At 34.6% G+C, this 24,778-nt stretch overlaps 1 protein-coding gene across 5 annotated transcripts in view; it reads right to left on the minus strand.

The window, feature by feature from the left end:
- Positions 1–24,778, minus strand: part of PRKACB (protein kinase cAMP-activated catalytic subunit beta) — a 51,218-nt gene that overhangs the window by 24,567 nt on the left and 1,873 nt on the right. For 2 of the 5 annotated variants that reach the window (XM_069094607.1, XM_069094606.1), the window contains exons 2-3: positions 23,802–23,840; positions 2,507–2,568 (exon numbers count right to left, since the gene is read on the minus strand). In XM_069094607.1, coding sequence (XP_068950708.1) covers positions 2,507–2,568; positions 23,802–23,840 — 101 coding nt within the window. Of the gene's footprint in view, positions 1–2,506; positions 2,579–7,529; positions 7,797–23,801; positions 23,841–24,778 lie in introns of those variants that run through there. The other 3 variants (XM_069094605.1, XM_069094604.1, XM_069094608.1) reach the window with 3 other exon arrangements.

The following is a 24,778-nucleotide window of genomic DNA, read 5'->3' on the forward strand; positions in this document are numbered from 1 at the left end:
TTCTCTTCACTATAGAATAACCTAATTCTGCCTGCAGCAGCAGAATTACAGTACTAGGTCTTTCACTCATTTCTGCCTCCACCATTACTCTATTCATAGGCACTGTCCAATGTCAGCAAAGGCAGGATCCTGGTCTCTCTCCCAGCTGCTGTAATTGCCCAGTTCTAACTATAAATGACTGAAAGGAAAATCTCTGGCTACTTATCATTCTTCAATCACCTTAGCAGAACTTGGGGGTAAGGTTAGGAAATGGATCTACCACCCCAAAAGGGAAACTGTCAATATTTAACACAAAATGTACCATTGATAAGACTAGTGGGCATTCCAAATCTCAGGGATTTTAGGGCTCTTCCTTAAAAGCAAAGGCATCCCATGAAAATGTAACTAAGAATAAGCTACAATCTTGAAACTAGGATCTTTGTCATGACAATGTGTTATAGAGCCAAACACTTTAGTTGCTTGAAAAGGAAGCACTGGAGAATCTGAAAGTAAGAACTTGCCATTGTGTCTCCAGCTCTGTCCAATGGAGAAGGGACTCTGTGTATGACCAACCTCTACTATTTTTTAGAAGAAATATTTCTAGGATAGAGAAGCTCAGATCCTCAAGCTACCTTAGTTTATAGGAAATATTCCTTAATATAATCTCATTCCTTTCACTTCGATTCTCTACTTAACAATTTTCTGATTGTGTAATTTGTTTCTTTGGATCATCATAAGATCATAGAATTGGAGCTGTAAGGGACCTCAAAGGTCATTTGTGCCAACCTCTTCATTTTACAGGTGAGGAAACTGAGGCCCAGAGAAGTTAATTAACTTGCCCAAAGTCATATAAGTAGTAAGAGATAGGGTCAAAATATGAATCCAGGTGCCTCTGAGCCTTAATCTAGCACTCTTTCCATAACACCCATGGGGGGAACTTAGCAACCAGGAGAGGAGTGGGCCCCTCAAGGAAGCCGGTCCAAATTTGCCGGCCAGAAGTCTCTTCCCCATTGCAAATTTATAAATTGGCATTTGGGTTTATGAATCAACTTTTTGTTAATAAGGTTAACTTGAATTGATGCTCTAGAGGTTGATTCCCCTCGGGTGAACTGACAAAGACTGTTTTTGAACCTTCAAAGCTGAAAACTACACCCGAGAATTACAGTAAGCCCACCAGAACATCCTCACAGAATCACAGAATTGGAGGGTAGGAAGGGGGACCTTTAAGTAGTCCCTGTGATGTGAAGCCTTGACTGAGCAGTCAGTCAGCAGGTTTCTTTCTGTAATTCTTTCTCTTAACTGGAAGAAAAAGATCACACCACTGACTTGATGGTTCTTTTGGTAAAAATTGCTTTCATTTATATTTCAACTTTAGTTTCCTAATATTTTATATCTTAATAAGGAAATTTAGTCAAGACTATATCCTTTTAACTATAATCTGACTAATTTTTACTTTCTCAATCTGCCACTATAGACTGATTGAAGTATTCATTGCAGTCATACCAAAACAGGAGTGCTCTCTCTCTCTCTGTGTCTCTGTCTCTCCCTCTCCCTCTCTCTCTCTGGCTAATGTAGCATTTTTTATCCCCCTAAAAATCTACATTTAGTATGAAATATTCATTTCTGCCAGGCCTTCCTTTCTTTTTGTTTTTTGTTTTTGCCTACTCAGGGTATTCCCTACCTCCTACAGTATTCTTTGTTATATAATGTTTTAAATAGTGTTTGCCATTATTAGTATGACTGCATTTTAAATTATAAGTCATACCCCCAAAACCTTGGCAGGGATTATAAAATTACTATGATTATTTAGAATTAAATATTCTTTAGTAGAAAGATTCCTTAAATATTTCAAATTCAATGTTACAAAAAAGTCTTTCAAAATTCATTTTACAGCTAAAATCTCCATCTTCTTCTTTAGTTCCCCAAAGAATTAAAAATTTATAAAAGAAAAAATCTTTTAAAAAGTATTCTTAATGTTATCCTTCAAAATTTAAATTCAGCATATATTTGTTCCATGTCTAAACTATCTAAGGCACTGTGCTTAGAACGAAGAATAGAAAAGCAAAACACTTATCTAAATTCATCTTTTTACCACTAAAATTGTGCTTATAAAGGAATCCTCATTCAACTGGTATGATGGCAGATACGAATAATGATTATATTTTTCAAATTGTACAGCATTTACCCTTCTAGACAACTGTACTTAACATTACTGGTATTCAAGAATGCAATTATCAAATATTTATACTATGACTGTATAAGAAGCAGCATGGCACAATACAAAGCTGACAAAATCAGATTTTCATCAAAATGTATAAAGTCAGTAGCGTCTGCATTTGTTCAATGTCACAAGATCCATATTGCACACTTTAATTCAGTTATCTTTTCACTTTAAGCATTTAAATAATATCCTAAGTCATTGCTGTATGAACAAAAGTGTTGCAGTTGGTTTATCACTTCAGGAAATGATCAAGCCTTTTCTTTCTATAAGATTTTAAAGTCACAGAAAATTTTAAAGATTCTTTACCTGGGTGGGATTTTCCCATTTCCTCAGGAATTCTTCCTTGGCCTTGGACAGGAAGTCTCTCACTGAAAACATATAAAATACATTTTTTGTTTTTGCTAACAATTATTTGAAATGATTATCTAATGTTAATTATGGCTACTAGAATAACTGTGAAAAAGCATGCATCTCAGAAACATGTTACACAAGACAATGATTTACTCCTTCTAAATATGAAGCAAGCATTGCTATTGGGCCCATGATAATTTTTTTTAAAAAAATTATTCTAGAATATCATTCTATGAAAATCACCTTGGCAATTCCAAATCTAATGACAAATCAACAATACTATCCCTACAAACAGTTGAAGGGAATGTTAAATGTTTCATACCAATGAAAGACAAAATAACTATTATAAGTAAACATCTGTTAATTTCATTAATATTCATTCTAATAACAGCTGTGGGTGCTATTCTGTTGTTTTCAATCACCTTTAACAAAAGGCTGTTTGCAAGTATAAGTTCTGAGGCAGAGCATCACAGAAAGCAACAGCAAGAATACAGGACCACAATATCGCAACACAATATAGAGGCCTGCAGTCAGAAAAAACAAACAAACAAAGAAACACTTTTCTGTTCAATTCTAATGCTTGAATTCATATTGAACACTTTAAAAAAGTACAAAAAGGCATATTAACTTGAGACTAAATTACTTATTTATATAAGAGTAACAAGTTCTTAATTTGTTTTCATTTGGGGGTATTCAATTTTAATAAATATTTTTGAAGTGGTTTTTTTTGTTTCATTTTGCTCAGCCATGCCAAAAAGTGATGAACAAGCAGTAGTTATTTGTAGATAATTGTTTTAGGTATTTAAAAGTAACTGATTGGAAAACATCTCTCAAGATTAAAAAAAAAGCTAATAGTATTAACAAACAGCACAATATAGGCAGATAGGAACATAAAGTCTGATTATTCAAAAAGTGTCTATTACAGTATATAGAATGTGAATTATTATTTTCTCCAATAAATGCATATTTTGGTATCCAAATGGTGAAGCAGATTAACACCTAATCCCTAATGTGATATATTTGTTTAAAAATTGTCTTTAAAAAATTTCCAAAAGTGACCCTCATTTCCCTCCTTTATTTCAATAAAAGCACAATGCAATTTAATGATTGTTCAATGATGCCAGATAGTACAAAACAGAAGTTTTTGAAAAAGAGAATGACACAGACCTACACCTTAATTTTGGAACTTCTAAATTTCCTCTATTTTTATCCTCCCAGCCCTGTGGGTTCATTTTTTCTTTTTCACCTTCCATATCCAATCCATGATCAAGCTTTGTTCCATCTCTCCATGTCTCCGTCTCTCATTAACCATCCCTTTCCTACTCATATGGAGAAGATGGAGAAATGCAACTGATAAGACTGGACAATATAACTGTAGATTATATACAGATTTTTCTTGAGTGTGGGTCAGAAGAAAACCACAGGAAGGGAAAAGAATACTTTTTTTCAGACAATAATGATATATCCTGTCAAAATCATTAATGAGCTACCTCTATATGCTAAGTATGTGACTATAACTTCCAAGATCTAGCTAGAAATTATCCAGTCATTATAGGGGACCAACAAGACTTTATTATGCAAATTATATTCAGTCTTCTTAGAGATGTGCCTGGGGCACTGAGAGTTAAAATATTTGCCCAGGGACACACAGCCTGTATGTGTCAGCCTTGAATTCAGATCTTCTTAACTCCAAGCCCAATTCTCTATTCACTACATACCATGTTGTATCTCGTATACATGGATATCTATTCTAAAATTGCAGGTTTGGTTTTAAATGTATAGTTTAATGACCTATTCTATTATGGAAGAGATTATGCAAAATTTTTTAACAGCTTAGGTTGTAAGACCAAATAGGAGATTAATTATCCCATCAAAAAATTACTGGGTTAATATTTCCCTGTAAAAATTCTTCTGAAAAATTTTAAACAAAGAAATCAGAGAAATAATTTTACCTGAATTTCAATGTCTCTTCTCATGCTTAGAGCTAGAAGGGATCATTTATTATCAACCCCTTCATTTTAAAGATAGGAAAGGGGGACCCATAGAGCAGAAATGACTTGCCCAAGGTAACACAGGTAGGAAATAACAGAGTCAACATTTGAAGCTATATCCTCTGGCTCCCAATAGAGCATCCTTTTAACTCTACCCCCTGTGTCCAAATATTCCAATAAAGTTTTCATGCATACCTTATCTCAAGACTGGCTAGTAGGTTTGTTTTTATATCATTGAAAGTGAAAATCTTAAATGCTGGGATTTACAAAAGTATTCAAATGAAAATAACCTGATTATTTTTAGGAGCCAGGTGCAAGAAAATAAATCTTCTCTAATTACATGGTTTTTATTCATTGATTTATAAGATTATATGAAAGCCTTAAAATGGCCTAATAGAATCCCAATGAAAGAAAAACAAGGAACTTACATATTAACATTGGCTCCTGATAGTAGGCTCTTCATATTTTCCAGTTTTTATAAGATTTTTATTTAGCTTCTCTAAGTGAATGAACACGAAAGCCTCAACCCACTTTTTAATTTAATGTAGTACTGGTTCTAGTCTCCCTCTGGAAAGGGAAGGCTTTTCCCTTCATATCTAAATATGTTTTAATAAATAACTGAAGAATTACAAATATCATATACTTATCATTCATGCTGAAAACCAGCCTTTCCAAAACACATCACTCATAATAACCATCCAACAGTATTGAGTTATGCTAATCTCTAGAGGTAGAAGCACTGATCCTGTAAATATATTGACTGGAAATGGAACATGCCACATAGAAATGGAAAGAGGCTTTTCCTCCTTAAGAAAGCTACTGGAAGGAAACCCAACTGACCAACCCAAGACACTGCTAGCTAACACCAGTGAATGGCCAAGATGTACATGGCTAGTTTTGTCTACTATGCTCTCATCTAGCCATTCTCTCCTCTTGCATACACCACCAATACAACAGGAATTTAAAATGGCAGAGGCAAAAAAAAATGCTCAAATCCCACTATGTTTAAAATGTTCTCAGTTATACCTAGCATGAATTGTTACCATGGCAACATTAGCCCAGAATTATCAGTTCACTTGTAACCAATGAGTAGTTGCTCTAAAGCTTTAATCAATCCACACATATAGGATTCTCTATGTTTTTGGTGTTAGATGGTTTTAAATGTATCCTCATATATCATTTCCAGCACTCATCTGGCAGTAACACTTCTTACAACTCTCAAAGATATAAAAGTTTATTCATGAATTACTATGTACCTCAAACACAGTGTTTATTTCTCTATTCCATCCTGAATCTGGCAAAGGCCAAACAACAAAATGACTTGTTCTAAATATCCTTCAATTACACTCAGATCTTATTGCTAGCAGCTGATCTTACAGATACTAAAATGCACATGCTGTTGCCAGTGACTATTGCAATGAATCTTATTACAAGACTGGCAATAGCTTTTATTTTTCATGGGCCAGGATGAAAGGGAGCTACATTGCATAGTACTGCTAAGATAAACTACTCAAGCTTGCTATACTTTGAAAATGACATAAAATGTAACATTAAATATCTCCACATTTTAAAAGGAAACATACTAACATTTCTAAACTTCCATTAAATTCAGTATTACAAGTGCTACTAAGCTTCTTGCCCCTTAAAACTGGTTTTATCTGACTTGTTGGCATACGCATCTTCAAGTGGTCACTAGGAAGACAAAGGTCAGAAGCTACTGGTAGTACTTGAAGACATATAAAGTATTTTTCAGACTCTACTGGCAAGATGTCAGAGGTACTGGCAAATCATATAAACCACTCTGGACATTAGTGGAAAGAACAATGTCAAATGGTTGAATAATTTGGGTGCAAATTCTAGCCCTACCAATCACTGCTTGTGTGACCTTGGACAAGTCATTCAATATCTATGTGTTTTCATTTTCTTGCCTACCAAAAGTCAATACTCCTAAACCTATGTACCTCATTTTGAAAAGTAATCATATACTATTTTTTGTTCTTTAAACTTTTCACAATGTGTAGCCTTACTGGTTTCCTAAATAAATTGTCAAATTAAAAAATTATATGCCTAAATATGCCAAGTAATTATCATAAGAACTTGGTGCTTTTAGAATAGCAGTTAGACAAGTCAGGTCATAACTATACTCTTTTGAGACAGAGGTTCATTTTTAAGACTTATAGAGCAAAAAGCAGACACAATGTGATTTTTTTAATTAAAATTTAAAGGTCCAAATAGAACAAAAGAGTGAATTTTTAAGTGCCACAAAAGAGAGCATTTTGGGGTTGGCTTCTCTAAATTAATTTAAAATTTAGAGGAGATACTCCTGTTTTACATAAATTTTTTTTAATAAAAGGACAAAGTTCCCACAGATATAATCTAAATACTCTATATGACCTGGAGGATATCTGATATATCAATCAAAATAATTATCATTTTGTTATAAAATTCTAGTCTTTGATTAGCCAGAGATTACAGATTATACAATACCCTTGATAAGTTATAGAAGACAATGAAATGTATAATTCTATGAGCAAAATTTTAATTAAAACAATAACATGAAACTTTTAACTTTGTAGAACCCTGCTTATAATGCTGAAATGACTCTCACAAACTGCAATCCAAATGAAAACACTGTCCTTCTTATAAAGTAATCCTTCAATTAAAAATACAACCAGTTTCCTCAAAGTTTGAGGCTTAGTACCTTAGCAAATTATTTTTTAATCTAGTCATTCTTCTCTGAAACTAAAGAATTATTAAATACTGCCAGGTCTAACAAAAGACCAGTATGAAGCCTATCTACTGGATGATTGAGAAAAACAAAATAGCACGAGTTATGAAGTAATGTAGGGGTAACTTCAGCCTGAACCCACAAAATGGCCAGAAAAAGGCTCCAGCAACACGCTGTTCTTTCCATCGTATTCAATTGTCAGCTTCTCATAGTCTTTGTTAGTTACCTGCAAGTTGAAGGCTACCAGAGGAAGACTTACTTGATCTGTCCCATAAGGCTGTGTACTCAGAGAAATGAAGGCTCTCATTTTCCAGAGCTGTTTTCAGATCATGTGCTGTACCCTTAGGCTGTCTATGAAACAATCGGCTAGCAAAACCTTCAAGTTTTTGAAGAGTAGTGGTGGTCCCTGTACACTGGTTACAAGGCAGCTCCCTCCTAGCTGCCATTCACCTATATAAGACTTTTCAATATCAGAGACGATGCCCAGAAGAAGCCTGATAACTTCTAACATCGAAACTAAGAGCTATGCAAGTATCAAACTTCCTGTTTGCTGGGGTATTCAAACCACTACTGCTGTTCTGTTTCCTGTTGTATCAAACAGCACACTTCTGAGCTTTACTTAGTAAAAATTGTCATTTAATATCAACTACAAGGTGGTGATTTAAAAAAAAAAACACCCTGTAATATTTGCCTTAAAAGCTCAGACTTTAACAGCCTTTTAATAAAAAACACCTAATAATGAGATCAATAAACATAAAGACATTCTATGTATGGTAGCCTAAAAAAACAAATAATTTAAAAAATAAATGGATTACAATCCATAGAGAGAATCTGAAGTCAATAAAATAACCAACTAGACCAAATTTAAAAGCAACTTTGGTGCTAATATCCACTACCAGGAAACCTAGCAAAAAAAGAAAATGAATGTAAGCATCATTTTCCTTTCCAATGAAGTTATAAATACTTAGCAATCTCTAGTAACCTTTGGTTCCTTATCTGTATCAGTAAAGTACTATTTCACTAAATTTAAAATTTACCATTTATGATCAGAAACACATAGGCACCTTGTAGTGTTTAATGACTATCTTGTGAATAAGATGAAACAGATTTGTCTTTCTGTACAACACTGAGTTTGCAAATTCTAATTCAGGTTACTTAGAAAGCAATAATCTACCTATGTTTTCCTCATTCTGTACATTGGAATTGATTTTTCCCCCACCTAAGTATGAATCTTGATTCAATTTCATTTGATTAGATTGAGAACATTGTTTTAGACAATCAAACTTTGGGAACCCAAATCTACCTTCCAAAACATGAGCTAGCCATAGCCCTTCTAGTTTTGTGTCACTCAGAAAAAGCTAATAAAATATTCAGTCAATAAAAATGATGAAAAGAATGTCCCTGTGGACATATTCTTTTGGAGGTTGCCCCATCTGGCTTTCATCCATTAAATGCCATTGGGTAAATCCTCCTTATTTCATCTAACTATGCTACCATCTACTCTTCATTTCTCTACCTTGTCCATAAGGATATTGTGAGATGCTGCCTTGCTAAAATATAAGAAAATTATGCTTGAAGTACAGTACTGATATACTATTCTGGTAAGCCTGTCAAAAAATAGATGAAATTAGTACACTATGACTTATTCTTGATGAGCCCCTGCTCACTGATATTGACAATCATGTTCTTTTCTAAGTGCTCACACACCAGTCCTTTAATAAAATGTTCTAGAATTTTATCAGCATCCAAAGTCAAGCTCCTCAGTGGAGAGTTTGAAAAATTCACCTCCTCCTACCCTTTCCTTTTTTTTTTTGAACAAGTCAAGATATTTGTCCATTTTCCAGTCCTGGGACACTTCTATTCCTTTCCTTTCCTTCCCTCCCTCCCTCCCTCCCTTCCTTCCTTCCTTCCTTCCTTCCTTCCTTCCTTCCTTCCTTCCTTCCTTCCTTCCTTCCTTCCTTCCTTCCTTCCTTCCTTCCTTCCGAGAAGTCTTCCTCAATTACTCTAATTTCCATTGACCCCTACTTTTCATGAACTCTTATAACATCTATCTATACTAAATGGTTTTATATTTGTCTTGATTTCAAAGTCTATTTGCATACACATCCCTAATTAGATTTTAAGTTCCCTGAGGACAGACTACACTTATTTATTTTCATATCTCTCTTAGCAATATGTTGCACAAAGTAGGTACTTAATGTTGCTAAATAAATGCTCCCCACTGCTTTTCATTTTCCATTGCCATTAGTTAAACCATTATAATTATAGGCAAAGGAGTGAATATACTGAAGTTTTTCAGATGATACATTTTCCAGAGCCTACAACTCAAGGATACCTGAGTTAAACAATCTCCTAAATTCCTAGTTGAACTCTAATTTTAATGGATAAAAATATGACTATGCTATCTAAGTAAACATAACTATAATATCGTGTAAAATTTTAACAGTTAAGTTAAAGTAAGTTGTTGTAAAATATTCAATTGAAAAATCTTTACATAATTTCAACAAAAATTGGGAAGACTCATTATAAAGTCCTATTGAAAATATGATATAAGACTATAAGAGCCCTATATTATATTTTCTAAAAATAGCAATTCTAAGAGGAAGTTGTTGCTATGGCCTTCTGGTCTCAATTTTATTTTAATTCAGAAGAACTCTACTGGCATCTACTGCTAGAAGGGAACAACTACAGTTGTAACACAACTTTGATTTGTTTTGTAATTCAATCAATCTTTGAGAAGTGTGATCTTTGTCAACTGAACTCATCAGCATAAAATTTAGTTTCAATTTTACTTACTGGTCAACAATGGGAAGCATCAGGGTATGGTATATAGGTCACTGGAATTGGAGTCAAGAAGACCTACATTGTGAATCCACTTCAGATACTTACTAGCTGTGTGACCTTGGGCAAGTCACTTAACTTCTGTTTGCTTCAATTTCCTCAACTGTAAGATGTGAGGATTGGCCTCAATGACTTCAAAGGTTCCCTACTGTTCTAAATCTAGGGACTTATAAGTGCTATGTACTACTTAATGCTTGTTGAATTGAAGTATATACTATAATTGCATTCTTTTCCTAAAATAGAGCCTTATTAAAGAACATTATCCATAAGGAAAATTATTGCCAGGTTTCTTTATACTAGTCTATTTCACATCAAGGGGGAAAATAAAAAATATGTATTTTAGCCAGACACTAATAAACTGTAGATATTCATCAAATCTAGGAGACCATTGCTTTTCCAAAATGTACATATATACAATGAGTCTATTTTCTCCTCAATCATTTAGTCCCTGTCTCATCTAAGGTCTCAAAAAATTTATTAAGGTGATACCAAAAGATCTCTATTTTTCTGAACCCTGGGAAACTTCTCTAGAGTAAGTTTGAAACCTATCAGTACCTACAGAGTTCTTCACATCTTTAGAGTTAGCTGAGCTCTGGGACAGCTGTAGGCTGGAGCTATATTAATTTCTGCTTTTCTTAAGATAGCCAAATAATTATGCTGATATTTTTTTAGCACTGCCACCTCCAAAAGCAAAAATGTTTCATTTACAAATACATCTCTGTTTTACTACACTACTATTTTTCCAGTTTATGTTTAAAGCAAGGCTTTCATTTAGTTGAGACTTAATGATTTGTGGTATTTCCAGATAAAGTGATTTTTTTTCTTGTAATAATGGACCCTGACTAACTTATACAGATAGAAACAATAGTATTGTTAGAATTGAAATATTAATAGTTAACTCTCAATAGAAATAAATTAATATTAGTATTTTAAGTCTCAACTCAAAAATGTGTTGCAAATAGCAGCCTTACAATGTTCTGGAAGAGAGCTATAACAAAAGAATAAATTCTAGCCAAGAGATCAGAATGTATGCTAATTTTAAAAAACTTAATATTGTTACTTCACAAAACAGAAACATCTGTAGGATGTTTACAGATAGAATAGATATATGGAGGAGTGATTAAAACAAATATGGAAAGTCATTAAAAATGAAGTCATTTATATCAGTGACTAAAATGATTCCTCATACATGAGCTAAGTCTTTTAAATAAGTGGGATTTTGTAATACTTTAGCACCAGTTAAGAAGGCTTTATGCAACCTGGTAGCTATTCAGTTTGATCTAACATAACAAAAGTTTAAGTGTCTTAACAGTGCTATCCCCAAAAATTACTAAGTCCTGAGACAACCTCTCAAAGCCTTTTGTGACTTATCTATAATCTAGAGATAGGTCCTGTGAGTCTTGTAAGAATATTTAAGAGAATCAATGTGATAATGTAAAGACTGGGTAATTGAACAGTTAGACCACTGGACTGGGAAGTCAGGAAAGAATCTGAGATCTTTGTGACTTTTCCTTTTTAAATGACTCCATTTTTCCTGCCATAGTATGTTTGGTACTAAGTTGCTAAAGTCCAAAGAGTTTTCCTGTTCTCACTAATGATAACAGATCATACAGACCATTCAGTTCCTTTTCACATCTACTTGTTGTCCTTATACTTTCATCTCCAAAATGGTCTCAGGTTGAACTGATTTAATCAAGTTGGTTACCAAGCTCTCTGAATTCTTGGCTTCCCTGGAGCAACTTTTCACTATTTTGTGAAGTGAGACTGTTTACTATCTTTCATCTTGCTCCTCTACTTTTTGTAAATGAGCTTATACATATATTGTCCTTGCTTAACTTGTTTGTACCTTGGCAAAGGAGCCAAGTACTTGTTGGCTAAATTCGTTTATGGGCTCTTCTGGCCTCCTCATTGTGGCAACTGCCACGCATAGTTTATTTTTTCCAAAAATGATAATAGAGTTTATGTCTTAATTTTCATCTATTTCCTATTTTTTGGAGTCTACAGATTGTTTAAATAGGGAAGGCTAGAGCTACTGGAATCTCACATTTATGTTACCCTCCAGTTTCAAATTGACTTTAACCTTTGCTCTAACCTCTAGATATAACTAGACATAGACAGATGATACATAATGAAAACTGCTAAATTTGGAGTAAAAAAAATCTGGGCTTCAAATCAGAGCTTCTTATCAATATGACCTTGGAAAAGTCTTCATCTGGAAAAATGAGAGAATTTCCCTTCTAGCTGTAAATCTAATATCTTATGAACCTAATAATAAAAATCCATCAATGACTGTGATACAAAAATTTTTGTGAGGTCAAATCCAACCTTCCTTTCAAATGCATGCCCCACCATTTATTTTTATGATGAACTTATCATAACAGGAAGGGAAATATGTTTTATAACATGTATCCATTAGAAGTTATCTTTAAAACAAATGAACTATTTGGAACAAGTTCTGGATAAGACAATAATCCAGATTTATAATTTTGATCGAGAACTGAAATAAGCAAATTTCCAAAAGTCAACTTATAATACCAATTAGGAAAAAAATTTGCAGTCTCTAATTGTCAATTAATTCTAAAAGAAAGTACACACCCAATGTTCTAATTTATCTCATGGTCAAAACAGTACAGAACAATAAAAAATTGATGATGGAGGGCTAATTATTCTGATACATGCTGTGTGACCTGATTAAAAGCAACTACTCTCAACTTTCTACTCATATCACTTAATAGTAAAGCTATCATGTAAATTAATCTCATTCTTCTTATCCAAAAGGATTACATTGGATATATCTATTGTAGAGAGTACCTCCAACAGAGTTTAATATAACTGCCATCATTCATTTCCCCCCAATAAATGGAGGTTTTTAAATGCTGAGTTCCCTGTCTCCAAGGAAGGAGGTGAATAGACATATCAGTGACTTTGGGGCAAGTGAAAGATGACCAACACATCTATATAATCATCCATCAAAGGGACTGATTCATGTATTTACAGATCCTACTGACCTTTAGAAGAGAAATTCTAGCTTCCCTACTTCCCCTATCATTCTTGGTCATGTGTGAATGGGGGAAGGGAAGCATGCAACTGGTATAAAGATATGTGAATACAAATTTAATCTAAGGACAGAACAAGCATTAAGAAGAAATTCCCTTCTTGAGGTTTTGGTTTTGGGGTTTTTTTTGTTGTTGTAAATCCTAATTCATTAATACAGGGAAATAACCTCATTATATTTTACCTCCTATTACTCGATATTTATTCATATTCACAGAATCCCAGATTTGTAGACCTAGAGCCTTAGAGTCCAACACAGTCATTTAGTCCTACACAGTCACTTACAGATTGAGAAAATAGGGCCCAGAAAAGTCAAGTGGCTGAGCCAGCTTATGGCAAAACTAGAACTGGAGCCCCAGTTTCCTGACTCCAACCTGACTGTTCTTCCCACTGCATCACAGAGCCTCTTGGCATATATTTTTTCCCCAATAAAATTCTCAGGATATATTCTCAACTTCCATTTTCCCAGAAATATATGTTTATACAGAATGACCTTGGTCCCAACTCATTCTGTAAAAAATGGATTTTGCTCCATATTTATTTATTCATTTCCTCCTAGCAGTCATCTTACAACTGTTGCTCTGAAAATGATTTCTTTCTTGGAGTCTTTCAATGCTCCATTGATGATAGGGATGAGGTCAGTCAGTATTCTCTACGATATCTTATATTTCTATGCTTTTTTGTACCTCTTTTTCCTTTGTCCTATTCTTTCCTTTAGCCAATTTCTTCTCAACTTCCCACCTCAAAATATGACATTGCATCATTTCACACAACACATTTCATACCAATAAAGCATGGTGTGAGTACAAAAGAAAAGAAAAAAAGCAGAAAGAGACTAGCCAGCTATGAGTTCTCACTCCAATTGAGTAACATCCTAGTATTTAGGATTTACCTTTGGGTGTCTAAAGCTCAACAGGTAAAAATAAATCTAATTTTTTCAACAAACAATATTATAATTAGGAAACAAATTACTCTAAGTAGATGAATCAGTATGGCATGTCTATCTTAAAAGGTTAAGTTTTAGAGAGACAAAAAATTACTAGAATGCTAAAGCTTCAGGGAGACTGAAGACAATTTTAATCCAACACTGTTTTGAATTTTAATGTTCCCTTAGAAGTTCTTATACTGGGATCTATGGATTGGATTTCAGGGGTGCTGTAAAAGTGAAGGGGAAAAAATCACAGTCTCTAATGGAAATTTAACGTTTTATTCAATTATGAATTTAAAAAGAATCATTGTGAGATAGGGTTCATAGGATTTACCAGATGACCAAATAAGAAAAAAAGGGGGAAAGAAATCTTGGTCTAGAACCAGGTCCATACCATAACTACATTTTATGTGATTCATAGGACCCTCCTCAAAAAGATGTTTCATCAAATTTTCTTTCTATATAAATTATATTTTGCATTTTAAAAGGATTTCATGATGAAATCATGAGATAATTGGGATGTTGACAAAGCTGGGATTGTCAATCAGTAAGATACATTTACAGAACAAAAAGCTTAGTTCTCTCATCAGAATTTGATAGTGCTTTCACCAACTCTCCAAATAGCTTCCCCATGGTAAATGAAGAGGTGGGAGGAGAGAGGAGAGAAAGAGGGAGGGGACAGGAGGAGAGAAAGGGGGGAAGGGAGAGAGGAAGGGAAGAGGGAGGGGGAAAGGGAAGAGAGGGAGGATGGGGGAGAGAGAAGGGTGGAGGAGAATAGAAAGATGAGGAGGAAGGGGGGGAAGGGAAAAAGAAAAGAGAGAGGGTGGGAGAAAGAGATGAGAGAAACACTGGGGAAAAGCCAAAAGTCCTTCCACTAAAGTCCTATACTCTATGGGTCTCTTGGTGATATTCTATTGGTTTTTTTCTATCAAATTTTAGACAATACTTTAAATGTAAACCTGTGATACTAAGCCTTATATGCTAACTAATCTGAGCCCATTCCTGAAGTCCCTGAGGCCAAAAATAAATCATTTGCCTCTTAGAGCAGTCAGACTAGATTGAATTTAAGGTAGAAATGAGGCCTGGCCATGAAATGGCAGAACTGGAGTATTTAGACTTTTTACTTATTTAGAAAGGCTTTCATTATTCTTCTTAGAAGGCTTCATTGGAATACCTGAAACACCATTTTGGATCCATATGCAAGTTAAATACTATATAAAATAAAGGGGGGGGGGAGGTTGGACTTAGTGGCCTCCAAGGTCTTTCCTATCTCAAAAGCTATGATTCTAAGACCCTAAGTAGTATACTGGGTGTCCAAAAAGGCTTTGTGCGTTTTTAAAGTTTTGGTCATTCAAATGGACTAAAATTAAAAAAAAAAACATTAAAGTTGGCAAACTCCTTATGAAAGTGCAATACTCGCCCACTTCTCAGTAATAAAAATAAGGGAGAGTTTAAGAAGAAAAAAAAGTCTGTAGAAGCCAATAATGAACCTAATTGTCAACGATCTATGCATCAGTAACCTACTTTGCAGAAAATTTATATTTTGAGATTTACTTCCCCAATACTATCTGGAATATCACTAAGCCTGCTATCTCCTTTCCCTAATCTAGTTAATACTCTTGAAATATAATCTAATTTTAATTTCTACCATGTTAAACAGAATTAGCCTAAGTTAAATGGAAGATAATTTTAACTAAAAAAAATTTTAAAGGCATTGCAAAATCAAATATGTGTTTATTTTAAACTGCCCATGCTCCCTCACTTAGCTTGAATAATTGAAAACTGATGACTGTTGCAGAAAAATTTAAAATGTGAATATTTAACTTCACAGTTTTTTTAACTGTCTGGCAATGATCAGGTAAGAGAGGAGCAGAAAAGTATGCATTCTAAAACTATGCTTGAAAATCCAAGGGTTTGGGGGTTGCTTTTAACATTAATACTACTCAAAACTTTTTTTAAATTACTTATTAGTATTTCTACTGATGTCAATAAAAATATGTAGGTTCATAGTTTTAATTTTCAGCATATTAATAATTTATAAAAATAATTCTATATAAAAATAAATATATATATATAAATAACATATCAAATGTACTGAAAGCTTGTTGAATTGAATTTTCATTTAGTTGGTAAAAGTGCATGCAAGCTTCGAACAGCTTTGATAAACAGCAATTTTGAGTTTGCTACAACTAGAAATTCTTTGAAATGCATAAAAATATAAAATATTCATTTTATGTTTCAGTCTAGCTTTTGAACCATGCAGAAAGTATGACTAATGACTGATATTTATACAAAGTTTTGAGGTTTTCACAATGTTTTACATACGTTATCTCACTAGACCCTCACAAGAACGACTCTTGGAGGTAGGCACTATAGATATTATTATACCCATTTTGGAGATAGGGTAACTGAAGCACTGATTGGTTAAGTGGTTTGCCCATGGTCAAATGGCCAGTTAGTATAAGAAGCAGGATTTGAACCCTGGTCTTTCCTGACTCCAAACCCAATCTTCTTTTCACTCTATCAAGCTGTCCTTTTTACCTCTTGTAAGTTGATTTTAATTTTTTTCCATGTTTTAATTAGATAAGAAAAAGTAAACACTAATATTAGAAACATTAGAAAAGTAAGCACTAGCAAACTTAAAAATCAGTTTTCTGGGGAAAAAATTTCATCTTTTTGGGGGACATCCACTAGAAATCCAAGAGGAATTAATTGGGGATAAAGAAACTTTATTTCTTTTAGAGAAGGTCTAGATGTAGGTCAGGTGATAATGAAATCTGAACTGCAAGTGTGACCAGATCCAAAGAGTTTGTGGAATCACTAGCAGTCCAGTTTAATTGGAATGAAGAGCGCATGAAGGGGAGGAATATGAAATAAGCCTAGAAATGTCAGTAGGTGGGAGCTAGCTTATATAGGGCTTTAAATATAGCCTGAAGAGCTTATATTTTATCCTAGAGACAAGATGGAGCCATTAAAGACTTTCAAGTAGGGTGGTAACATGGCCAGACCCCTGTTTTAGGAATGTCAATTTGGCAGTTGGGTAGCAGTTGGAGAGGAGAGAAAAGAGATGGGAGGCAGGCAAACTAGTTAGGAAAATATTGCAATAGTTCAGGTGAGAAGTAATTGGGGTTTGAACTGGGGATGGCTATATAATTTTGAAAATCATCTGAAAAACTAAGACCTTGGTTCTGATTCTGACCCTGCTATTTCCCACCTATGTGACTTTGGGTAACTTATTTAATTTATTAAATTAAATTAATTTAATTTCTCTAGAACTCAGTATCCCAAGCTGTAAAAGGTTGGGACTGGGCCAGTTGAGCTCTAAAAGCTCTTCCATTTCTAAATCTATGATCCTATGATCATTCTGCCCCATCCCCATAATGACCCCTTACTCAGTCTTACCAATTGGAACATAAGATTGTTTAAGAAACTCACAGCCGTAGATAACCTTAGTATATAATTAACAAATTTTTTTAAATGGAATAGGTTGATTTTTTTTCTTTTTCTTACTATAAAACTTCATGCTTTCAAACACACCCTTGGAACCTATGACAGAGTCTCAGAACAATCGCATTATCAGACATGGTTCCTGGAAATCTGAATGATTGTTTCATCATTGACTCAGTGGTACACCAATTCTCTATGGTGAGTACCAAAGTACAGGGACACTAAATAAGATTCCTGAAGGAGTGGGGTATACAAAATACAATTACCTATTGATCCCCCTCCTCACTTTGATATAATCAGTCCCTGTTTATGGACTGTGGTTCCATAAGAAAAGATCCCCTGAGGTTCCTAGCCTCAGCTATACCTTTCTTGTTGAATCTCATTACTTGAATTAAAATAATATCATAAATTTAGAAGCCCGTGGGTCCTTTCATATAGGCACCTCAAATTCATCTAGTTCAGCTTCCTCACTTTCCAGATGAGGAAATGAGTTCAGAGAAGTTAAATTTTTTACTTACAATTATGTGGTTACTAACTAGCAGAGCTGAGGTCCAAATTCTGAAGTTCATTTAGTTTAAATATTTTAAAGCTAAAAATGGCTTAAAACTGCACACAGGACTTTGGGACACCTGTAGACTACCTTATATTTGCTCCCATTGAAAGTGACATGCCATTTTGCTCATACAGCCTTGTAACTTCCTATAGCTGTCTTATCTATCTATCTACCTATTTATCCATCTATCTGTCTGTCTATCTATCCATCTATCTGTCTATCTATCGTGATGACATATACACATATGTATTTGTCTTGTCATTAATATTATTTTAATCCTTAACAAGGGTATTAGAATCATGGCATTTTTGAGCCAGAAGGGAATTCAAAGGCCATTTAAACCAACCACTTCAATTCATAGTTGACAAAACTAAAGCTCAATGTTATGACTTATTTAGTGCTAGTTAGGGGATAAAAAAAGGATTAGAAGCCCAAAGTCCTGATTCTCAGGATCCAATCATCTATCCTTTCAATATTATCTTAATACTTTAAATGTAGGAAAACATTTACCCTACAAGCCTAACAATGTAAATATCTTACAGGGTTTATACTTTACTAATTAAAGGAAAATAATTTCCATTCCTTTTCAAATAAAAACAATGAATGTTAGTATCAAGACATATCAACTTCTAGCTTAATAAAGTTCAGGTTCTTATGAAGCCAAGGTCATTCTTCCCAACCAAGTACCTTATCCAGAGAAAATCTGTTCCACAATTAACCAAGCATATGCCTAACCCAAATCACACATTTTACATATTCATGAGTTACCAGGATGAGACTCAATATACCATACCATTACTATTAGAAATAACACACTTCAAAGTATATGACCTATCAATAGTACCAGTAACATTTAGATAGATAGATACAGCAATATTATAGGTGTTTAAGTACAGGGTGGTGCATTTTTAAAAAAGGAATACCCATCTTTAAAAAGGTTGTAATTAGAGGGATGACCTATTTTAGGTCATTAAAGATGTAAATCAGCTATTTTTTTCAACCTATTATCATCTACAATGTATTTGCTTTGAAAAAAAAAAAGGAATTTTAGATAACTTTATGTAAAATAGACCACACATACTATTATTGGGAATATCTATCATTGAATGAAGTCACAAAAGACCTATTTTTCTCATTAATTTTTAGGAAAAACACCACATCAGTTGACAATTGGTGAATTCACAAGCCTAAACTTAATCAGAACCAATTTAAGGTAAAAAAAAAAAAAGTTTTTTTCCTCAGAGCAATTATAAAGCATACTAAAGCAGGGATTCTTAATTTGAGGGTCTCTGAACTTTGAAAAAAAATTTAATAACTGTATTTCAATATATTTGGTTTTATTTATAATGTTGTGTATGTTACTTTATTTATTTAAAAACCTTATTCTGAGGAGTCCACAGGGGCTCGAGGGGTCCAAAATAAGGTTTTGGACTGCTCTCATCTTCTGTTACTTCATCTCAACCATCAATTGGGAACCAGAAAGGGGTTACATTGGACAGAGGATCATGAACAATTTTCCTTTAAAATGCTCCCAAGTCCTGGTGATCAGCTTACTTGTGATGAGTCTCTTGGTAAAATTAACTAAGCTGATCTTTGAACAACAGACTCCGTCACATAAAATTTGCCTTTTCATCACAGCATTATCTGCTAGGGTTTAGGCTTCACTGGCAGAGCCTTTGGAAACCCAAAGTTGTCCCCATGATGAGACATCAGAGGAAGCACATATATAGAGAAAGTACTTGTATATATACATATATCTATGCATGTGTGTGTGAAATTTAAATTGAAAATAATATCATTAGTTAACTTTTCATATAAATAAGCACAGTATGGAAGAAAGAATACTAATGTGACATTAATCAGTTAGTCAAGGCAGCTTGGGTGGGGCAGCAAAGCAGCAGCTGTTTCTAATATCCCTATGGGGGAGCTAACCTCTCCCCTACTTTTAAGAGGTCTAGTCAGTTATATAGGGTGTCCCAAAAGTCTTAATGCAGTTTAAAGTTTTAATTGCTTAAAATAATAGCTATTTGATAATTATTAAAGTTTACCACTGCATTAAGATTTTTGGGACACTGTATGAAAGCAGAAAGAGCTAGAATGTCTAGGTCAAGGGTCCTTATCCTGTTTTGTATCCTGGACACATTGATCAGCTGTCTGTTGAAGGCTGTGGACCCCTTCTCAAAATAATTGTTTTTAAATTCATAAAATAACTAATTAGCTTTAGAAAGGAAAATAACTATATTTTAAAAAAAAATTTTTAATTCACAGACCTCTCCCTAAAAAGGAGAAGGGGGAGGTTCATGATTAAGAATCCCTGTTCCAGACTGATATTCGAGATGGGTCAATGATTATATATTCACAGAGTTGTGTGTGCATGTTGGAAAGAGGAAGGGTAATAGATCTAGGGTGAGATTGCTTCTTGCATTAACATGGCAGCCCTACTGAACCTAATTTTCCTTATGAGTCTGTGACTGTCTTCCTGTGTTGTAGTTACCCCTAAGGAAGTCTTATGGACCACTGGTTATAAAAGAACAGATTATAAAGTATTTCCTTCAAAGAATTATTGTGTGTATCAAATAAGACACATAAATAAAGGACTTTTAAAAATACATATGAACTATTATTATCATTCTTAAATCAGGGTTACCCAAAGACTTTGCCCCTCACTGTCCTGATCATTTTTTTTCCCTTTTTGTACCTCTGGCATCAGTTACCTTGTCCACCTCAAAGAGGAACCTTGCTCCTTTATGTTGGCATAAATTTTAATAACTTAAATAGCAATTTTTTAAACATGAATCTATAACTATATATGGGCAATGTTAATGGGGATGTGGCTGTGCTAGCCTCACTCTAGGTCCGTGTGTGTGTATGTGTGTGTATGTGTATGTCTCCTTGCCTCTCATTCCCTTTTAGTCTATGACTCCTTTAACCTGTAATGCTACTGAAACTAAAGTTGCTAATTTGAATGAATGCTACAATAAAAGGGTACTGGAAAGGGATGGGGGGAGGGGCAGGACAGGTAGGAGACCAGAATTCAGGACAAACCAAGTCTCTATATCAAGGAGACAATAGGCAAAGTAAGTTGCTTTTTGGGGCACAGCTGCTACATATGAATGAAATTCTGAAGGCAAAAAGTAAAATAATTTCAATGAGAAATATGGGGAGTTGCCTAAAGAGATAAATGTGGATGCAAAAGGAATTCACTAATGAACTTAAGAGTTTTTAAACTATATACACAAAACAGAAACAAGGGTAGGGAATAGGAGATGAACTTGAAAGCACAGATAGAATACAAGAAGCATCAAGGCTCAGGTGATCTGAGGCTGCCTAAGAATGTTAAGGACAAACAAAAATGGGGGCTGCCTTTTTATTTGGGGTTTTATGGTAATATTGGAAAAAGAGGGAAGATTAAAGACGAAGCAAGGCTGCTTCTTGAGGGGGCCAATGGAGAGAAATCAGGTAATTATTTATTTTTTCTGTTTTCTCTAATAAGGAGAATAATCTTTAGAATAGAGAGAATGAAACAAATAGCTCCTTCGTAGTTGATAATCAAGAAGCAGAAAGTAAATTCCAAGCCAAGTGCTGTAGCTGAGTTTAAATCAGCAAATCCTGTCAAACTTAATCTTAGGCTCCTAAAAGAACAGGTGGGTTTAGTTGCTACATCAATAACCTATGAAAGGTTTTGTAGAATAGGAGGCGTGCTAAAGGACTGAAAAAGGAGAAATGAATTGGAGGAGGAAAATGATGTCTGTGGCATGCCTGGCCCATGAACTTGAATTCAATTCCTGTGACAATTGTAGAAGGTATTACTAAAGATGGTTAGTGGGGCCATGATCTCCAAAAAATAGCATGGTTTATGGCTTGGTTAAGACAAGTTCTTATCAGAATAACCTCATTTCCTTTTTTGACAGTGTGGAAGAGGGACGGGGTGAGGGGAAGAGGGAGCAAGGCATGGGACTTGGGAGGGGCAGGGAGGGACAAGGGTTGAAGCTTGAGAGGGAGGGGGAGCAAAGGATAGGGTTTGGCAGAGAGGGAAAAGCCAGGGATGGAGCTTGGCAGGGAGTAGGGGGACAAGGGATGGGACTTGGAGGGGGCAAGGGATGAGAGTTGAGAGGGAGGGGGAGTGAGGGGGAAGGGATGGGGCTTGGGAGGGGCCAGGGATGGGGTTTGGCGGGGAAGAGGGGAGACAAGGGATGGGACTTGAAGGGTGAGGGAGGAGATAAAGATGGGGCTTGACAGGGAAGGTGGGGCAGGGATGGGGCCTGAGAGGGAGGGGATGAGAGTGGGTAAAGGATAGTGTCAAAAAAGAGTATGAGGTTAATCTGGCATGGCTTCTCCACCCCACCCCACCCTAATCCGACAGTCATGTCACTTCTTTGTGATCACCATTTCCTTTTCTAGCTTTTTACTAGTCTCTGCTTTAATAGAATGCTCTGGAATCTTACCAGGATTTTAAGTCTAGCTAGTTAGCCAACCACACCAGAGAGTTCATTACTTTCCCTTTATTGAAAATAAGGAACTAAATTAATTGGAGAGATGGGTTGCCTGCTATTATTTTAAAAAAATCTATAAACCACTTCAGTTAGAATAAGGGATAGAGCTCTGGATTTTGAAGTCAAAAGACATAGTTTCAAATCCTGACTCTGCTACTCATTGACCTTGGGCAAATCATATCACCTGTCTAGACTTCAGCTCCTTAATGGACAACTGAACTGGATAACCTTTAAGGTTCCTTTTAATTTGAAATCTGAGTTTATGAATAGAACTCTATTGATTTTCTTACCTGTGTTTGTACCTCCACATTCCAGTCTAGTGCCTTTTACACAACAGGTGTTTAAAAAATAGTTATTGATTCTATCTCATCTAGATTCATTAGAATGATAATAGATAACTATACATTGCTATGTAAGATATTAAAATTATTTTATGCCAATATACAAAGCCATGGATAAGAGGCACATAGAAAGAGGTGTGGACAGCCTGTGAGCTGCACCATTGAAGGGAGTTTATGGGCTGTGATCTGTATTATTGAAGGGAGTGTAGGTATGGTAATCTGCACCATTGGAGGGAGTGACCACATCAATGAGATCACTGAATTCACTCAAGTATTGAAAAATTATTTAAAGAAAGTACAGATTAAACACTTAGGTGATTCATAGCTAGGTTAAGTAAATTAATTTTTTAGTAAGTACCCAAAGCAATAAACCTCTCCAGTGTTATGGTAATGGTTTTTTTTTTGTTTATTCTTATGATTTATCAATGGGTCAATTACTTTGTTAGCTCCAACAGGACACATTAACAATGCCCTTGAATAACACTTCCAGCTAAAATTATGCACACAGATCAAGGACACAACATATTAAGTAACTGTCCTTAAGTTATATCATTTGCTATTTTCTATCACTTCCCATCATTTGTTCAAAACTACACAGTAACCTTCAGTTTGCATGTATAATGTACCGAAAATATTTGCTAATAGATACATGCAAACTAGTCTGGCAATGAACATTTCAGCCTTTAAAAAGAAACTCATATTACATAAAGTATATAGGAATAATTAATTTAATGTTGGAGTTTTTCTTTTTCAATTTCTTAAATGTGTTAAGAATTTTTCCATACATATGAACCTTACATTAACACTGGCAAGGAGAGGACTACTTTAGTAGTCCAATAATTAAATATGCAAATTGTCATAAAACCCATCTTACCATAAGGATCATTCTCAAGATATCCATCTCCATCCATGGCTAAAAGGAAAACACTTTCATGATTCAATTCACAAGTACATTCTTTTTTAATAGGAATAAGACACCAACACGTGTTTTGGTCACTTTAATTAATTAGAGTTTAAATTAAATTAATAAGGAAAACAACACATTCAACACTCTTGATGGATATTTTTCTCTATAGCAGGCTTCCAAATTTCTATATTTTTTCCATTTTTTTAAAAGCAGCAGATAGCAAAGTCTCTGCTTCTATATTGGTCTCTCATTAACATGATAATTTAATAATGATTATTTTCTCATAGTTTTGAAAACATTTCAAAACTTTTTTATATTGACTTGAAACAAGTAAACAGCAAGACCATACTGGTACACCACCATAAAGCCAAATCATCTGTTTTCATATTCAAAATAAAATATATAGAGAAACCAATTGATCAGTGATTTTTTCCAGATTTCAAAATTATTCTTTAATGATTTATGGACAGAAGCTCTAGAATAATTAATTTTTTCTTTATGTTGATTAGGAAAAAAAATAGCTTTACTTTGACTGGAACGGAAACCTGGCTGAAGAAAAAAATATTCATTAACTGGTCAATAAACAAAACCAAATTTACTAAATGCAGAGATCACACCTTTTAAAGCTTGATATTATGTATGCCTTCGATTCACTTTACTCTAAATGTTCCCTGGAGTTCATAAGAAACAAACCAGGATGTGCTTTTCATTTGACCAGTTACAACATATCTTCTGACCCCAGCAGACTATACATCAATTAGTGTGTAGCATTGTGTATACAAGGATGTAATCATGCATTAGTATTAAGTTGGCAATATATGGGAAGGGGGAGGGGGAGTGGAAATGGGAGGGGGAAGAGGAAAAAAGGAGGAGGGAAGAGGAGCCAAGGGAAGGGAGAAAAAAGAGATAAGGGAGGGGGAGGAGAAAGAGAAGAGGGAGGGGGG

The sequence above is a fragment of the Petaurus breviceps genome, unplaced genomic scaffold (genome assembly GCF_028583685.1).
Source record: "Petaurus breviceps papuanus isolate PSGF00001 unplaced genomic scaffold, PetGlider_PUasm1.0 220, whole genome shotgun sequence".
Lineage (NCBI taxonomy): Eukaryota > Metazoa > Chordata > Mammalia > Diprotodontia > Petauridae > Petaurus > Petaurus breviceps.